This window comes from Littorina saxatilis, linkage group LG1 (genome assembly GCF_037325665.1).
Source record: "Littorina saxatilis isolate snail1 linkage group LG1, US_GU_Lsax_2.0, whole genome shotgun sequence".
Taxonomy (NCBI): Eukaryota; Metazoa; Mollusca; class Gastropoda; order Littorinimorpha; family Littorinidae; genus Littorina; species Littorina saxatilis.
The window spans coordinates 109,362,996-109,376,615 of record NC_090245.1 but is presented as its reverse complement, the minus strand read 5'-3'; the positions used below and the strand labels follow the sequence as shown (position 1 = coordinate 109,376,615).

The window sequence follows — 13,620 nt, the reverse complement described above, 5'->3', positions numbered from 1 at the left end:
GTGTGCCGCCGGGTGTGCGTCAGCGCGGCCTGCGGCGGCCGCGGGCATAGCCCGCGCCGTGCCAGTGTGTGTGTAGTATGCAACTCCGAGCCGCTTGCGCGTGTGTGTGTGTGTGTGTGTGTGATTTGTCACGGTGTGTGTGTCAGTCAGTGTCAAGTTTTTCAGTGAGTCAGTGTGTGTGATCGTCGGTGTACTTTATTTGTCTGTCTGTGCCGGTACGTGTATGTGCGAGTTGACGCCTGTCTGTGGGTGTGAACATCACGTCATGTATTGACACTACACAACGGCAGCCCCGGTCACGAGCGCCAACACACACTTTCAACTTTTACTTTCGATTTCAAGACGTGACGCCGGAGCGCATCGCTGGGGATCAGTGAGAATATCACCCCGCTAACTGGCAGTGACACTTCAAATGCGAATTACGTTTCAAAGATTGTTTTAAGAAATTCCGGCTTTTCGGCCACATCAAAAACGAATTTATACTTCCTGAGTCACTTTTTGCGGCCACGCTGCTCTGTGCAAATTTCTAAAAATAGACGCTTGCTCATGCGTTAGCCGAGATCACGGAGAGCTGCTGGGTTTGCCGAGACCACGAAGGACAACAACAAACATGGCTTCCAGGAGGATGGAGATCGTAATACCTGTACGTTACAACGTAGTATTGGGCGACAGCGACATTGTATGGCTGCCTTGTTTCTGTAAAACAATACCAGTGTTCTTGACGAGAATGGGATTCCGTTCTCCGTGGCCATGCGGGTGTTCTGTTTGATCTGTTCAGTCGTTGATTTCGCTCCAGCTCACTTCCTCCTGCTGTTGGTTTTCCTTTCATTATCTGTGACAACAGTTGTTTGTGTTATTGTATGGTCACACTGATCGTTTCTTCTTCAGACAATGATCATGTCTCGGTTATCACCCTTTTATTTGTGTTGTGGTGTCTCAGCATGCTGCTTATTTGCCTGTCTGTGCAGGATTATACTCTCTCTCTCGCTCTCTCTATCTCTCTCTCAATCTCTCTCTCTCAGTCTCAAGATCTCTTTCTCTCTCAAGATCTCTCTCCCTCTCCCTCTCTCCCTATCTATCTCTCTAATGTATATCGTATCATCTATACCAACAGGTGGGAATACTAGAGGTATCATCTATACCAACAGGTGGGAGTACTGGAGGAGTATTTCCAGTGTTCCATGTGCCTATCTCCCTCTATCTCTATCAATCTCTCTGTCTCTGTCTCATATCATATAATCTATACCAACAGGTGGGAGTACTAGAGGAGTATTTCCTGTGCTCCATCTGCCTCTATGATGAGTCTATCTCTATTTCTCTGTCTCATATCGTATCATCTATATCAGCAGGTGGGAGTACTAGAGAAGTATTTCCTGTGCTCCATCTGCCTCTGATGAGTCTATCTCTATCTATTTCTCTGTCTCATATCGTATAATCTATACCAACAGGTGGGAGTACTAGAGGAGTATTTCCTGTGCTCCATCTGCCTCTATGATGAGTCTATCTCTATCTATTTCTCTGTCTCATATCGTATCATCTATATCAGCAGGTGGGAGTACTAGAGAAGTATTTTATCTGTGCTCCATCTGCCTCTCTCCCTCTATCTCTATCTATCTCTTTGTCTCTGTCTCATATCATATAATCTATACCAACAGGTGGGAGTACTAGAGGAGTATTTCCTGTGCTCCATCTGCCTCTCTCCCTCTATCTCTATCAGGGGTGTACCTTAACTTTTTTTGCTACCGGCCAGGGGGGCCGGTAAGTCAAAAATTGAACCGGCCCCCCAAAATCCCAACCGGCCCCCAACCTGCCGGGATTTCTTACAACCGCCCCAGCGGCTCGTCGCGTGCTAACCACATACACAAAAGACGTACATTCATACTTATAATGCATACATGTGGATTTGCACTACTAATAACTACCACAAACACACACAAAACTTGATGACTAAAGTGCTATGTTTTAATATAATGATAATTAACCTTGTTTTTATAAAGAATTTAAAATAAAAGCCGCCACAAAGAAACAAGAAATCAAAACCACATTCACACCCTGTCACACAATCACACACTAAACCTCACTAAAAGTTACCCCCTTTATGTACCCCCTACCACACAATTTACAAAGTAATTTACTATGGAACTCTACTTACCACATAAACACACACTACAAAAGAGTAAATCAGCATTTTTTTAAAATTTAAATTATGTTTTTTGTTGTGTAAAACCAAGTATAAAAAGCTGACTACAAAAAAAAATTCTAAGTTGCTTTCTTGTTTTGTTTCTTTTTCTTTATGTCTGTGTTATTAATATTACTGTTAGATCAAGCAGAAGTATAAAAGTTGCATACCAGCCAAATTTACCACAGCTTAAGTCATAAATAATCAAAAGCATTATATTTCATTTCTATTTCCTAATGAAAACAAACAGATGTTCAGATTTCCTGATCCTAGAATTGTTCACAGGTGATCTTTATGCTTTTGATTCAGCAGAGTTGCATCCCTTGTCCTATTGTTGAAGGTCTGTCTTTTCTTCTTTATCACATATAGTGGATCGGGTTGGGTTTTTGTACTTCCTTAGTTGAAGGGAAATAATTGACAGCAGTAGTACTGTCACTACTTGTACTAAGTTGGTCAGCAAAGCTGGTGTTAACATATTTTGGAAAATGGTCTCAATGAGTATCCCTGCAGTCAATGACATAATTATACATTTCCCAGAAACTGGATCAGTGGTACATAGCAGGCACATCAAAGGAAAAATACAGAGGGCTAGGGGGAATATGTTTGCTCTGGATGGGCGGTCAGATCAAAGGCAGATGCATTGTAAAAGCTGGTTGGCCTTGAGACCTGGGTCAATGACCGGTACTTGCAATCTGAACACAGCTGCCTGTCGAGACACTGACCTTCTTACTCGGGGTCAATGACCGAGTTTTTATCTGAGAGGAAACTGTTTTACAACATGTGAAAGTCTCTGAAGGATTGGTGAGCGCAGGATAAGATAAGAGAGGGGGTGAAGTGAATAGCGCAAAGAGGGGGGGACGAAGGGGGGGGGGGGGGGTTTAACTATTTTGACTGCTGATGCAATCGCCAGCGGCTCGTGGCACTGGAGGGGTGATGACACGGTCAAGTGAGGCGGAGGGGGGTAGCTGTCTAGCCAATGTGTCTGGCCTTGATTGGTGGTAGTCCTGAGTCCTTCTGAAAGTGGGGGAAGGGGGGGGGGATGAGTGGGCAGTAGAGAAGTGACAGATTTTGAGATCGCCCGCAGAGATATTTGTTCGCCGGCCGTTCCGATTGACTACGTTGCCTAACAACTTTGTGCTTCAGCGAAATTTGAACTCGCCAGGCGGGCGATTTTAGAGGAATTTCGAACCCGCCCGACGCGATTTGAAGTCGCCGGGGGCGAGCGGGCGAGCGCCAAAACTCATCCCTGTCTATCTATCTCTTTGTCTCTGTCTCATATCATATAATCTATACCAACAGGTGGGAGTACTAGAGGAGTATTTCCAGTGCTCCATCTGCCTGAACACCATGCATGAGACGGTGATGACATCGTGTGGACATCGTTACTGCGACAAGTGCATCAGGGAGTGGGTTGACCGACACCACAACTGTCCGTGCTGCAACGGACCGCTGGACACCACGCGCCTTGTCAAGGATCACCAATTTGACGGACTGATAGGTTGGTTTTACCTTATTTACATTTTAACTGTCCGTGCTGCAACGGACCTCTGGACACCGCACACCTCGTCAAGGATCACCAGTTTGACAGACTGATGGGTGGGTTGGACGTCAGTTTGACAGACTGATAGGGAGGTTGGACGTCAGTTTGACAGACTGATAGGGAGGTTGGACGTCAGTTTGACAGACTGATAGGGAGGTTGGACGTCAGTTTGACAGACTGATAGAGAGGTTGGACGTCAGTTTGACAGACTGATAGAGAGGTTGGACGTCAGTTTGACAGACTGATAGGGAGGTTAGACGTCAGTTTGACAGACTGATAGGGAGGTTGGACGTCAGTTTGACAGACTGATAGGGAGGTTGGACGTCAGTTTGACAGACTGATAGGGAGGTTGGACGTCAGTTTGACAGACTGATAGGGAGGTTGGACATCAGTTTGACAGACTGATAGGGAGGTTGGACGTCAGTTTGACAGACTGATAGGGAGGTTGGACATCAGTTTGACAGACTGATAGGGAGGTTGGACGTCAGTTTGACAGACTGATAGGGAGGTTGGACTTCAGTTTGACAGACTGATAGGGAGGTTGGACGTCAGTTTGACAGACTGATAGGGAGGTTGGACGTCAGTTTGACAGACTGATAGGGAGGTTGGACGTCAGTTTGACAGACTGATAGGGAGGTTGGACGTCAGTTTGACAGACTGATAGGGAGGTTGGACGTCAGTGTGACAGACTGATAGGGAGGTTGGACGTCAGTTTGACAGACTGATGGGTGGGTTGGACGTCAGTTTGACAGACTGATAGGGAGGTTGGACGTCAGTTTGACAGACTGATAGGGAGGTTGGACGTCAGTTTGACAGACTGATAGGGAGGTTGGACGTCAATTTGACGGACTGATACTAGTGATAGGTGGGTTGGACGTGACAGGACAAGGTGCACCAAGCAGAACTGGATGCCAGCCAACTGAATGGGAATAAGCTGGGTGGTCTGATTGGTTGTAATCATAACAATTAAATCTGAATTTCAACCAATCCAACCCCACGTCTGCATACCACCCATTTGGGTAGTACCTATTCCCGCTTCGTGCACCTCAGGTATGGTTTCCTGCCTGATTAAGCAGGAGTAACATACTTCTTGAGATTTACTTTCTGCCCTGAAAGTGCATCATCATTTCCTGATTTGGCCTGTTAAAGGTGTAGCTGCTCCTGTGGAAAGTCATGTTATATGTGAAGCCATTTTTGTGTGTGTATAATCGGTAGACATGCCAAGAAGCACCATTGTAAGTCTAAAAATATGTGCCAGAGTCAAAGCCTGAATTTTTGTATAAACAATATTATGTTATGGAATTCCTTACTTGAACTTAAATCTTATCTATAGATCTACAGACTTCATTGTTAAACTTTCTGATGATGCCTACACTATGTAATTTCAAACTTGAACTTAAGATGCAGACCCAGCTTGCACATCCATGAGTATTCTTTCTTTCTTTATTTGGTGTTTAACGTCGTTTTCAACCACGAAGGTTATATCGCGACGAATGAGTATTCTGTGACAACTGTTGCATCATCTGTTTGTTTATGCGTGAAGTACCAAAGTAAATTAAATGTAAAATGTCACCCAGATGCATTCTAATGCAGAATCCAGAATATTGTATTGGCCACGGTTGGGAATGCCCCTGGTATTGTATTGGCCACGGTTGGGAATGCCCCTGATATTGTATTGGCCACGGTTGGGAATGCCCCTGGTATTGTATTGGCCACGGTTGGGAATGCCCCTGATATTGTTTGCATCGTGTTTCTTGGTGTCACTGTTGCAGAGGTTTGCAAGAAAGAAAAGGAGAAAGGAGAATCAGCGTATTTTGAAAATCTCATCAACACAGGTAGGGTATTGGTGCGTGCAGCATGGAACATTTAGATGTAACTGAGTGTGAAAATCTCATCAACACAGGTAGGGTATTGGTGCGTGCAGCATGGAACATTTAGATGTAACTGAGTGTGAAACTGAAATTCATCAATAATGGTTGTGTAGAGGTGTTTTTTCCTGTGTTAGGTGTGAAACTGGAATTCATCAATAATGGTTGTGTAGAGGTGTTTTTGGCTGTGTTAGGTGTGAAGCATCAGTAGTTTGAGACAACATATTAATGAATTTGTCAAAAGGTATATTTTTATTTGACAACAGATTATTGAATGTTTCTATTCTTGTTCTTCTGAAAATAATGAGTTATAATCAGTGCCCCCACCCCTGAGTATACTTAAACATAATGAGTTATAATCAGTGCCCCCACCCCTGAGTATACTTAAACATAATGAGTTATAATCAGTGCCCCCACCCCTGAGTATACTTAAAAATAATGAGTTATAATCAGTGCCCCCACCCCTGAGTATACTTAAAAATAATGAGTTATAATCAGTGCCCCCACCCCTGAGTATACTTAAACATAATGAGTTATAATCAGTGCCCCCACCCCTGAGTATACTTAAACATAATGAGTTATAATCAGTGCCCCCACCCCTGAGTATACTTAAACATAATGAGTTATAATCAGTGCCCCCACCCCTGAGTATACTTAAACATAATGAGTTATAATCAGTGCCCCCACCCCTGAGTACAGCAGTCCCTGCAATGTACGGCCCCCGGCGTGAGCGGACACCTGACATGTACGGACACATTTGCTCGGCACGGAGTGTTTTCCTTCTATATTTGCCCCCCCTTAAACGGACACCTGCAAAACGTGGACGCGGACACTCATTTTCGGTCCCAACAGCAGGTCATACCTCCAATGTACGGACAGACCATCGTCAAATTTTCACCACAACAAAATCGATAACAGAGCAGTCCGGCTCTTGGCACAAAGATCACAGCCGCAATGGCGTGATGACAGTCACTGATAACTTGAGTGCCCGTGTACCCATCAGGAGGGGGGGTAGTTTTGGTCAGGAGTGGAGTACAAGCGAAGATGCCAACATGAAACTGCACTGAGCTCTTTATTCTTGTCTGTTGGACGTAAACAACAGAAACCACAGTCGATAAAGGTCCTGAGCGAAAGAGAGTGAAAAACCGGCCACAGTTCTCAGCATCGTGTGTCTGTGTGTAACCTCTTTCATTGACAAGATACTCTTGTTTCCCCTCAGCCTTGACCAGTGAGTCGGTTGCCTAATCTATGAACCCTTCAGTTGTCTTGCTTTGTCAAAAGTTACGACACAGTCAACTGGTTTTGCTCTGAGTGAACAGTGCAGCTGGCCTCTCTGTCCACAGTCCCCAACAGTACGTGGCTGGAGGGAGTGAAGGAGAGGGGGGGGGGTGGAGGGGTAGCTGGCTAAACTCTGTGGGTGTCCGGTGTCACTGCATGTCACCAGGAAGAGCATTGGAGAGAAATAGAGAGGTGTACTCTTCCACACAATTTCCAAGCATCAGTTCTCACGGCTTGGGGTATGCATTGGTGAGGGAGAGTGGGAGCTGTGTTATGTACAGTGTATTTCCGACTGAAGAGTGAAAAGTCACTGCCATGCCACATGATCGGCATGCAATCAATAAAGCCAGACAAGAAAAAAATAAATTACATGATTATGACATGCAGCTCTATCTGCTGCTATTTATTCAAACTGGTTTTCAAGCTTATTCTTGCAAAGCATCTGCACACACTCCTCTGTGCTGTGTTTGTGTGGCTGCTTTCGTATGTCAGTGCATGGTGAGTGTGTTCACTACCTTGAGGATTTATTTTATCTCTTCTTTTCAACACTTTTCATACAAATCATTTTTACAGAACGTTTAAAGAAGTATTAGGAGTTTATTGTTATTGTTTAGTAGCCACAAGAAGTGATTAGCATAGACTCAATCCTGTTGTTTGTGTGTCTGTGTGAGTGTATGGGGGAGGGGGTGGTGTGGTCACCCCTCCCTTGACCGGACACCTGCAATGTACGGACAGTTTTGCTATGGCCCAAGGGTGTCCGTTCATGAGAGGGACTGCTGTATACTCAAACATAATGAGTTATAATCAGTGCCCCCACCCCTGAGTATACTTAAACAATATTCATGAGGAAGCATCACTAAGAATGTTTTAGCTGTGACTGCCTAGGTTGGTAAAAAACAACCATGCAGTACTTCTTTTCTCAGACGTTGATTGTTTGTGACACTGATAACACTATTAAATCACACACTGCTTTTGATTCTGTCACAGTAACTGACCCATCGACAAAAGCCAACACAGGTCCAGTGGAAGAAGTTCTCAAGAGTAAGTACATCAGTCTATGTTATGCAGGGATGTTGCTACAAATTCATACCTATAGGACAAATGTCCTGAGTTCTTCAGCATCAATAGGACATTTGACCGCTTTCAGAAAGTTTAATAGGACATTATGAATTTGCGCCAAACAGCTTATAACACATTCCATGGAATTGTTCCAAAGTCATGCGCCCACACACACACGCACACACACACACACCCCCACACGTGCGCGCTGTAGAACACACACATAATATAGTAAATACATCAACACAGTGTGCGTATAATGTTGTATTCATTTAGATTCAAAGAAACCACATAAAATAAACCAACATGAACAACTTCAGAGCTCTTACTTTGATTACAAACTGCATGATTTGGATAAAAGTTGAAAAACAAAATGATCGGTTTGATCTAATGCTGATCTTTTGCAGGCTTTAGGGGTTTTTTTCAGCGGCGTAATTCAGTGCTTCGTCTTGTATCAAAAACAAAAGCAGACGACAAATTTAGTCAGTTGGAGTTGTTTCCCGTACTCCTGTAGCATGCACTGATCTAAATTTTAGATCAGTGCGCTGCACCGAGACGGTTATACCCAAACGGCGCATACCGCAAACGGTTCGGGAATTCCCGACAAAAGAAAAGATCCGCACGCGGCACTGGCAACTTCAGTGTCAGCTGAACACGAGAGCGTTCGGTCTTTTAGAAGATGTGTATCTTGAAATGAAAATTAACGAATATCGCGCTGTCCGAAGGAATGGAGTACATATCGGACAAAGACCACGCTCAGGCTAAAACGATAGGACATCTGACCGACATGCGGCAATGTGAATCGGACATTTGGGGATTTTCATCGTTATGTCCGATGTCCGACGCCCAACGACATCCCTGGTTATTATGGCATATTTCCCAGTACATCATTCTGTGTTATGATGGCATATATTTCCCAGTACATCATTCTGTGTTATGATGACATATATTTCCCAGTACATCATTCTGTGTTATGATGACATATATTTCCCAGTACATCATTCTGTGTTATGATGACATATATTTCCCAGTACATGTACATCATTCTGTGTTTATCAACACTGTTTCTTGTAGCTGCAGCAGCACCAGTTGAAGCATTCATTCTGCATTTTGGAGTGGTAGATATTGACTAGTCTATGTTGTTTTCACTGTCAAAGTTTGAATGCATTTTGTAACATTTAACAGAGCAGACTCTTGCATTACGGATCTGAAGATAGTGTGTGTGTGTGTGTGTGTGTGTGTGTGTGTGTGTGTGTGTGTGTGTGTGTGTGTGTGTGTGTGTGTGTGCGTGTGTGAAACAGTCTGGGGATTTGAGGGAAAGCACCTATCCTGTGTGCATACTGGAACACAAGGTGTATGAATAAATCAAAAAACAAAGAAACTGCCAACGTTCCAAAATTTAGAATAAAAAACAAGAAAGGTAAGTTGTTGGAATGTTTGTTATTGACAAAAATATGTTATAGTCACAAATAGATCGACCCAACGGTCTTTTAAAGTGCACAGACAAACAATAAGTTACAAAAACTTAACTTGGTGGAATTTTCGGCCGCCTGCTACGAAGCAGCAAGCGAATGTATGAATGTATAAACATTGGTGTATGTTCTAATGTTAAAATTATATTTAGAATTTCTCACTGCTGATGTAAACTATGCGCTTGTTCCTCATTCAGGACATCTCAAGACAAGCCTAGCAGCCCATGAACTGTACTTTGAGGTACGTTAAGTGCATGTGCACTTTGTGTCTTTATAGGTGACTGTGTGGTGCTTGATAAGCTTATAGGAGAGCGATAGGTTACTTTTAATGTGATCAGCAATGATAAACCTTGTAACAGTAATCATTTTTACAATTGAGTCAATTTTGATGTGCTTTCTGTTATTTCTCTTTCTGTCTTCCCTCACACACACACACACACACGCACGCACGCACACACGCACATACATACACTCACACACACACACACATGGACTCTTTCTCTCTCCCTGGCTCTCTCTCTCTGAGAGTGAGATAAGTAAAAAAATCCACCATGCCGAACACCCAGTTGTGTAAGAAATTAAAATGTGTGAATGCATTTCAATTTAATTATTGAGAGAAACCCAAAACATACTGAAAACTCTATCTCCAAAAAGTAGCGCAGGGCCATTTATAACCAGATTCAGCCCTTTGTTTCTTTCGTTTCACGCCGACCGATTGAGTAGAAGTTTTGATATCTTGAAGTGATTTGTTTTCTTTGCATTTCAGCGTTAAAAGCTTTTTTGTTTTCTTGGTTTTGATTACTTATTATCTCGAGAAATAATTTTGAATATTTTTCTCAACTTTTGAATTAACGTGCTCTGTTCGCATTTTGTGTAAAATTGACCTTGTGTCCCCTGAATTTACCTGATCTGAGAACATGTTTGACCTCGTGTCACCTGAATTCACCTGATCTGAGAACATGTTTGACCTTGTGTCACCTGAATTCACCTGATCTGAGAACATGTTTGACCTTGTGTCACCTGAATTCACCTGATCTGAGAACATGTTTGACCTCGTGTCCCCTGAATTCACCTGATCTGAGAACATGTTTGACCTTGTGTCCCCTGAATTCACCTGATCTGAGAACATGTTTGACCTCGTGTCACCTGAATTCACCTGATCTGAGAACATGTTTGACCTTGTGTCACCTGAATTCACCTGATCTGAGAACATGTTTGACCTCGTGTCACCTGAATTCACCTGATCTGAGAACATGTTTGACCTTGTGTCACCTGAATTCACCTGATCTGAGAACATGTTTGACCTCGTGTCCCCCCATTGCACAGGACCTGCGGAGACAGTTGGAGTCCAAGACGCACAGGTTGGAGCTTGAGATGAAGAAACAGGGGGAGAGCCTACAGTTGGACGGTCTCACACCTCATGGTTAGTCTGACGTTGTTTCTGTTAAACGTACATTGCTTTCCATGTCAACTGGAGATTAAGAGACAGGGGGATGAGGGTCTTACATCTCATGGTAAGTAGTTAAACGTACATTGCTTTTCTTATGAACTGAAGATGAAGAGACAGGTGGAGGGTCTCACTCCTCATGGAAAGTCTTAATGTTGAAAAAGGAAGAAAAGAACTCTGTACTCACTAAACGTAAAAACAATGTTAAAATTCACAACTTGAAATATTTATTATTTTTAACGTTGTTCTTGTGCTGTACGTCCTTAATTAATTGATTGTATAAAATCTCATTAAATGATGAAATCATTGACTGATTATTGAAACATTGAATGAATCAATACAGTTGATGAATGATTGATTAATTTGATTGATGGATTGATTGTTGCATTGATTGACAGTTTCCTGTGTACAATTTTGTGGGCCAATTTGAGCTGTTCAATAAGTGAAATGTCTTGATGTCAGCTCTGAACCAGAAGATAGAGGAGCTGGAGGTACGGCTGGCAGAGAAGAAGTCGGCCATGACAGCGGACGTAGAGCAGTGTCAGCACCTTGTGGCCGAGGCGTTTGACAGGTAAGATATTCACGGATTACATGTCTCAGCTGAAAAGTATGGGTCATTGACCCGAGGTCACCTGGCCAACCAGCTATTACAATGCACCTGCCTTTGATCTCACCGCACATCGGGAACAAAACTATTTCCACTCTGTATTCTTCATTTGATGTGCAGCCAATACACCGGAAGCGCCTATTTTGTGGATTTTTTTCATTTCTACTTTAAGTGGTGGTTGCGTCCTTTTTAACGAAGCGCCTTATAGTCCTGAAAATACGGTGTAATGTTTGGATGCAGATTATTCTCAGTGTAAAATCATTGTGTGTGTGTGTGTGTGTGTGTGTGTGTGTGTGTGTGTGTGTGTGTGTGTGAACACAGCTACCTGTCGACACACATCCCGAGCCTTGCCATCCTGCCGGTCAAGGTGACCTTGGTGCTGGCGGACAAAGACATGCGTATCCCTGACGTCACCCTGCAGCCTGATGACGTGTGAGTTGTCTTCTCTTCTCAAACAGTTCAGTCACACTCACATGTAAACAGGATTCTGCTTGAGGAGCTGAAGGCTGATTTGGATTTTTTTGCTGTTGTTTTAAGTACGAGAAGAGCAATAGTTTCTTTATATGACCAAAAATGAATTTGGGGCATTTTTTGGGGAAAAAAATAATCAGAAGCAAGGAAAATTAAGGGTCATGTCATGGCATTGCTCGCCCAAACAACATTACCGCAAAGCTTTCATACTCCACATGCACTAATGGAATATTTACTCAAGAATCACAACTTTTGATGTGAAAACTCTTCATAAACAGCCGGAACGTGTTACTTTCACTGGGTTTTCTTCAGACTGACCAATTATTAAACCATACCTTGAGTTAATTCAAACAGTGGTCATGAAGGTCATGTGCTTGTTGTGACCTGCCTTGCTGCTGCATTCTGTCAGTATCTCTCACTACATTGTGATGCGTGCTGCATTCTGTCAGTATCTCTCACTACATTGTGATGCGTGCTGCATTCTGTCAGTATCTCTCACTACATTGTGATGCGTGCTGCATTCTGTCAGTATCTCTCACTACATTGTGATGTGTGCTGCATTCTGTCAGTATCTCTCACTACATTGTGATGTGTGCTGCATTCTGTCAGTATCTCTCACTACATTGTGATGCGTGCTTGACTTGATGAACAGACTGCCGGTGATACAGACAGCGGTAGAGGAGGGGCTGGTACAGAAGGGGACCGTGTCATTATGATATGTGTGTCACATTGTGAACAGACTGACGGTGATACAGACAGCGGTGGAGGAGGGACTGGTACAGAGGGGGGACCGAGTGATTCGCTGGCAACCAGGTGGGGGCAAGGTGCTGCTCGTCAGGTAACTATCCTGCATTGTCTTACCCTTGCATACTTCTCAGCCCAGTACCTTGACTTAGTTTGAGAGCAGCTTGTCAGGTAACTATCCTGCGATGTCTTAAATGGCCTTGCATACTTCTCAGCCCAGTACCTTAATTTATTTTGAGAGCAGCTTGTTGTCAGGTAACTATCCTGCATTGTTTTATTTAGCCTTGCATACTTCTCAGCCTGGTACCTTGACTTATTTTGGGAGCAGGACAAGATCGACCTGCCAGTGGAACCTGACGCTGTGTCAAAGGAATGAAAAGGTTAAAGAGTTTTACAAATTAGCAAGCAAAAGTCTAATAGAATACAATAGGTAGGTGTTGCCTCGTAATAAAGGACAGCTTTTGTTGTCAATTTGTTTATTATATTGACCAGCATGTACCTGTCATAACAGGCTGCTTGGAATATATCGAGGGACACTTTTGGGTGGTCCCAAGGGTGTCCTTTCATTGTAGTTACAACTCTACTTTGGGTGGTCCCAAGGGTGTCCTTTCATTGTAGTTACAACTCTACTTTGGGTGGTCCCAAGGGTGTCCTTTCATTGTAGTTACAACTCTACTTTGGGTGGTCCCAAGGGTGTCCTTTCATTGTAGTTACAACTCGACTTTGGGTGGTCCCAAGGGTGTCCTTTCATTGTAGTTACAACTCTACTTTGGCCCATTTTTCATTCAGTCTTGCATTCATCTTCCGCAATTTGTATTTGTTGTTGTGGTAAAGTGGTTTTGTGTATTCATTGTCCCAGCCCTGTGAGCAAACAGCCATCCTACAACGTGAAGGAAATCATTGAGGACATCAACCAGGGGGGCGATGCTTACCCCGGGATTCAGCTCCTGTCATG

At 43.5% G+C, this 13,620-nt stretch overlaps 1 protein-coding gene across 4 annotated transcripts in view; it reads left to right on the top strand.

Moving 5' to 3' along the window:
• The first annotated feature begins 211 nt into the window (after positions 1-211).
• LOC138949755 (uncharacterized) overlaps positions 212-13,620 on the top strand; it is a 20,587-nt gene continuing 7,178 nt past the window's right edge. Inside the window, exons 1-10 of one of the 4 annotated variants that reach the window (XR_011450427.1) lie at positions 212-643; positions 3,479-3,677; positions 5,492-5,554; positions 7,853-7,906; positions 9,594-9,637; positions 10,723-10,819; positions 11,306-11,414; positions 11,772-11,882; positions 12,661-12,759; positions 13,525-13,620. The exon at positions 13,525-13,620 is cut by the window's right edge and continues 31 nt beyond it. Coding sequence is in view for 2 of the 4 variants with exons in the window: in XM_070321578.1 (XP_070177679.1) it covers positions 611-643; positions 3,479-3,677; positions 5,492-5,554; positions 7,853-7,906; positions 9,594-9,637; positions 10,723-10,819; positions 11,306-11,414; positions 11,772-11,882; positions 12,661-12,759; positions 13,525-13,620 (905 nt within the window). In the remaining 2 variants the exon portion in view is untranslated. The remainder of the gene's footprint in view (positions 644-3,478; positions 3,678-5,491; positions 5,555-7,852; positions 7,907-9,593; positions 9,638-10,722; positions 10,820-11,305; positions 11,415-11,771; positions 11,883-12,660; positions 12,760-13,524) is intronic. The other 3 variants (XR_011450421.1, XM_070321578.1, XM_070321579.1) reach the window with 3 other exon arrangements.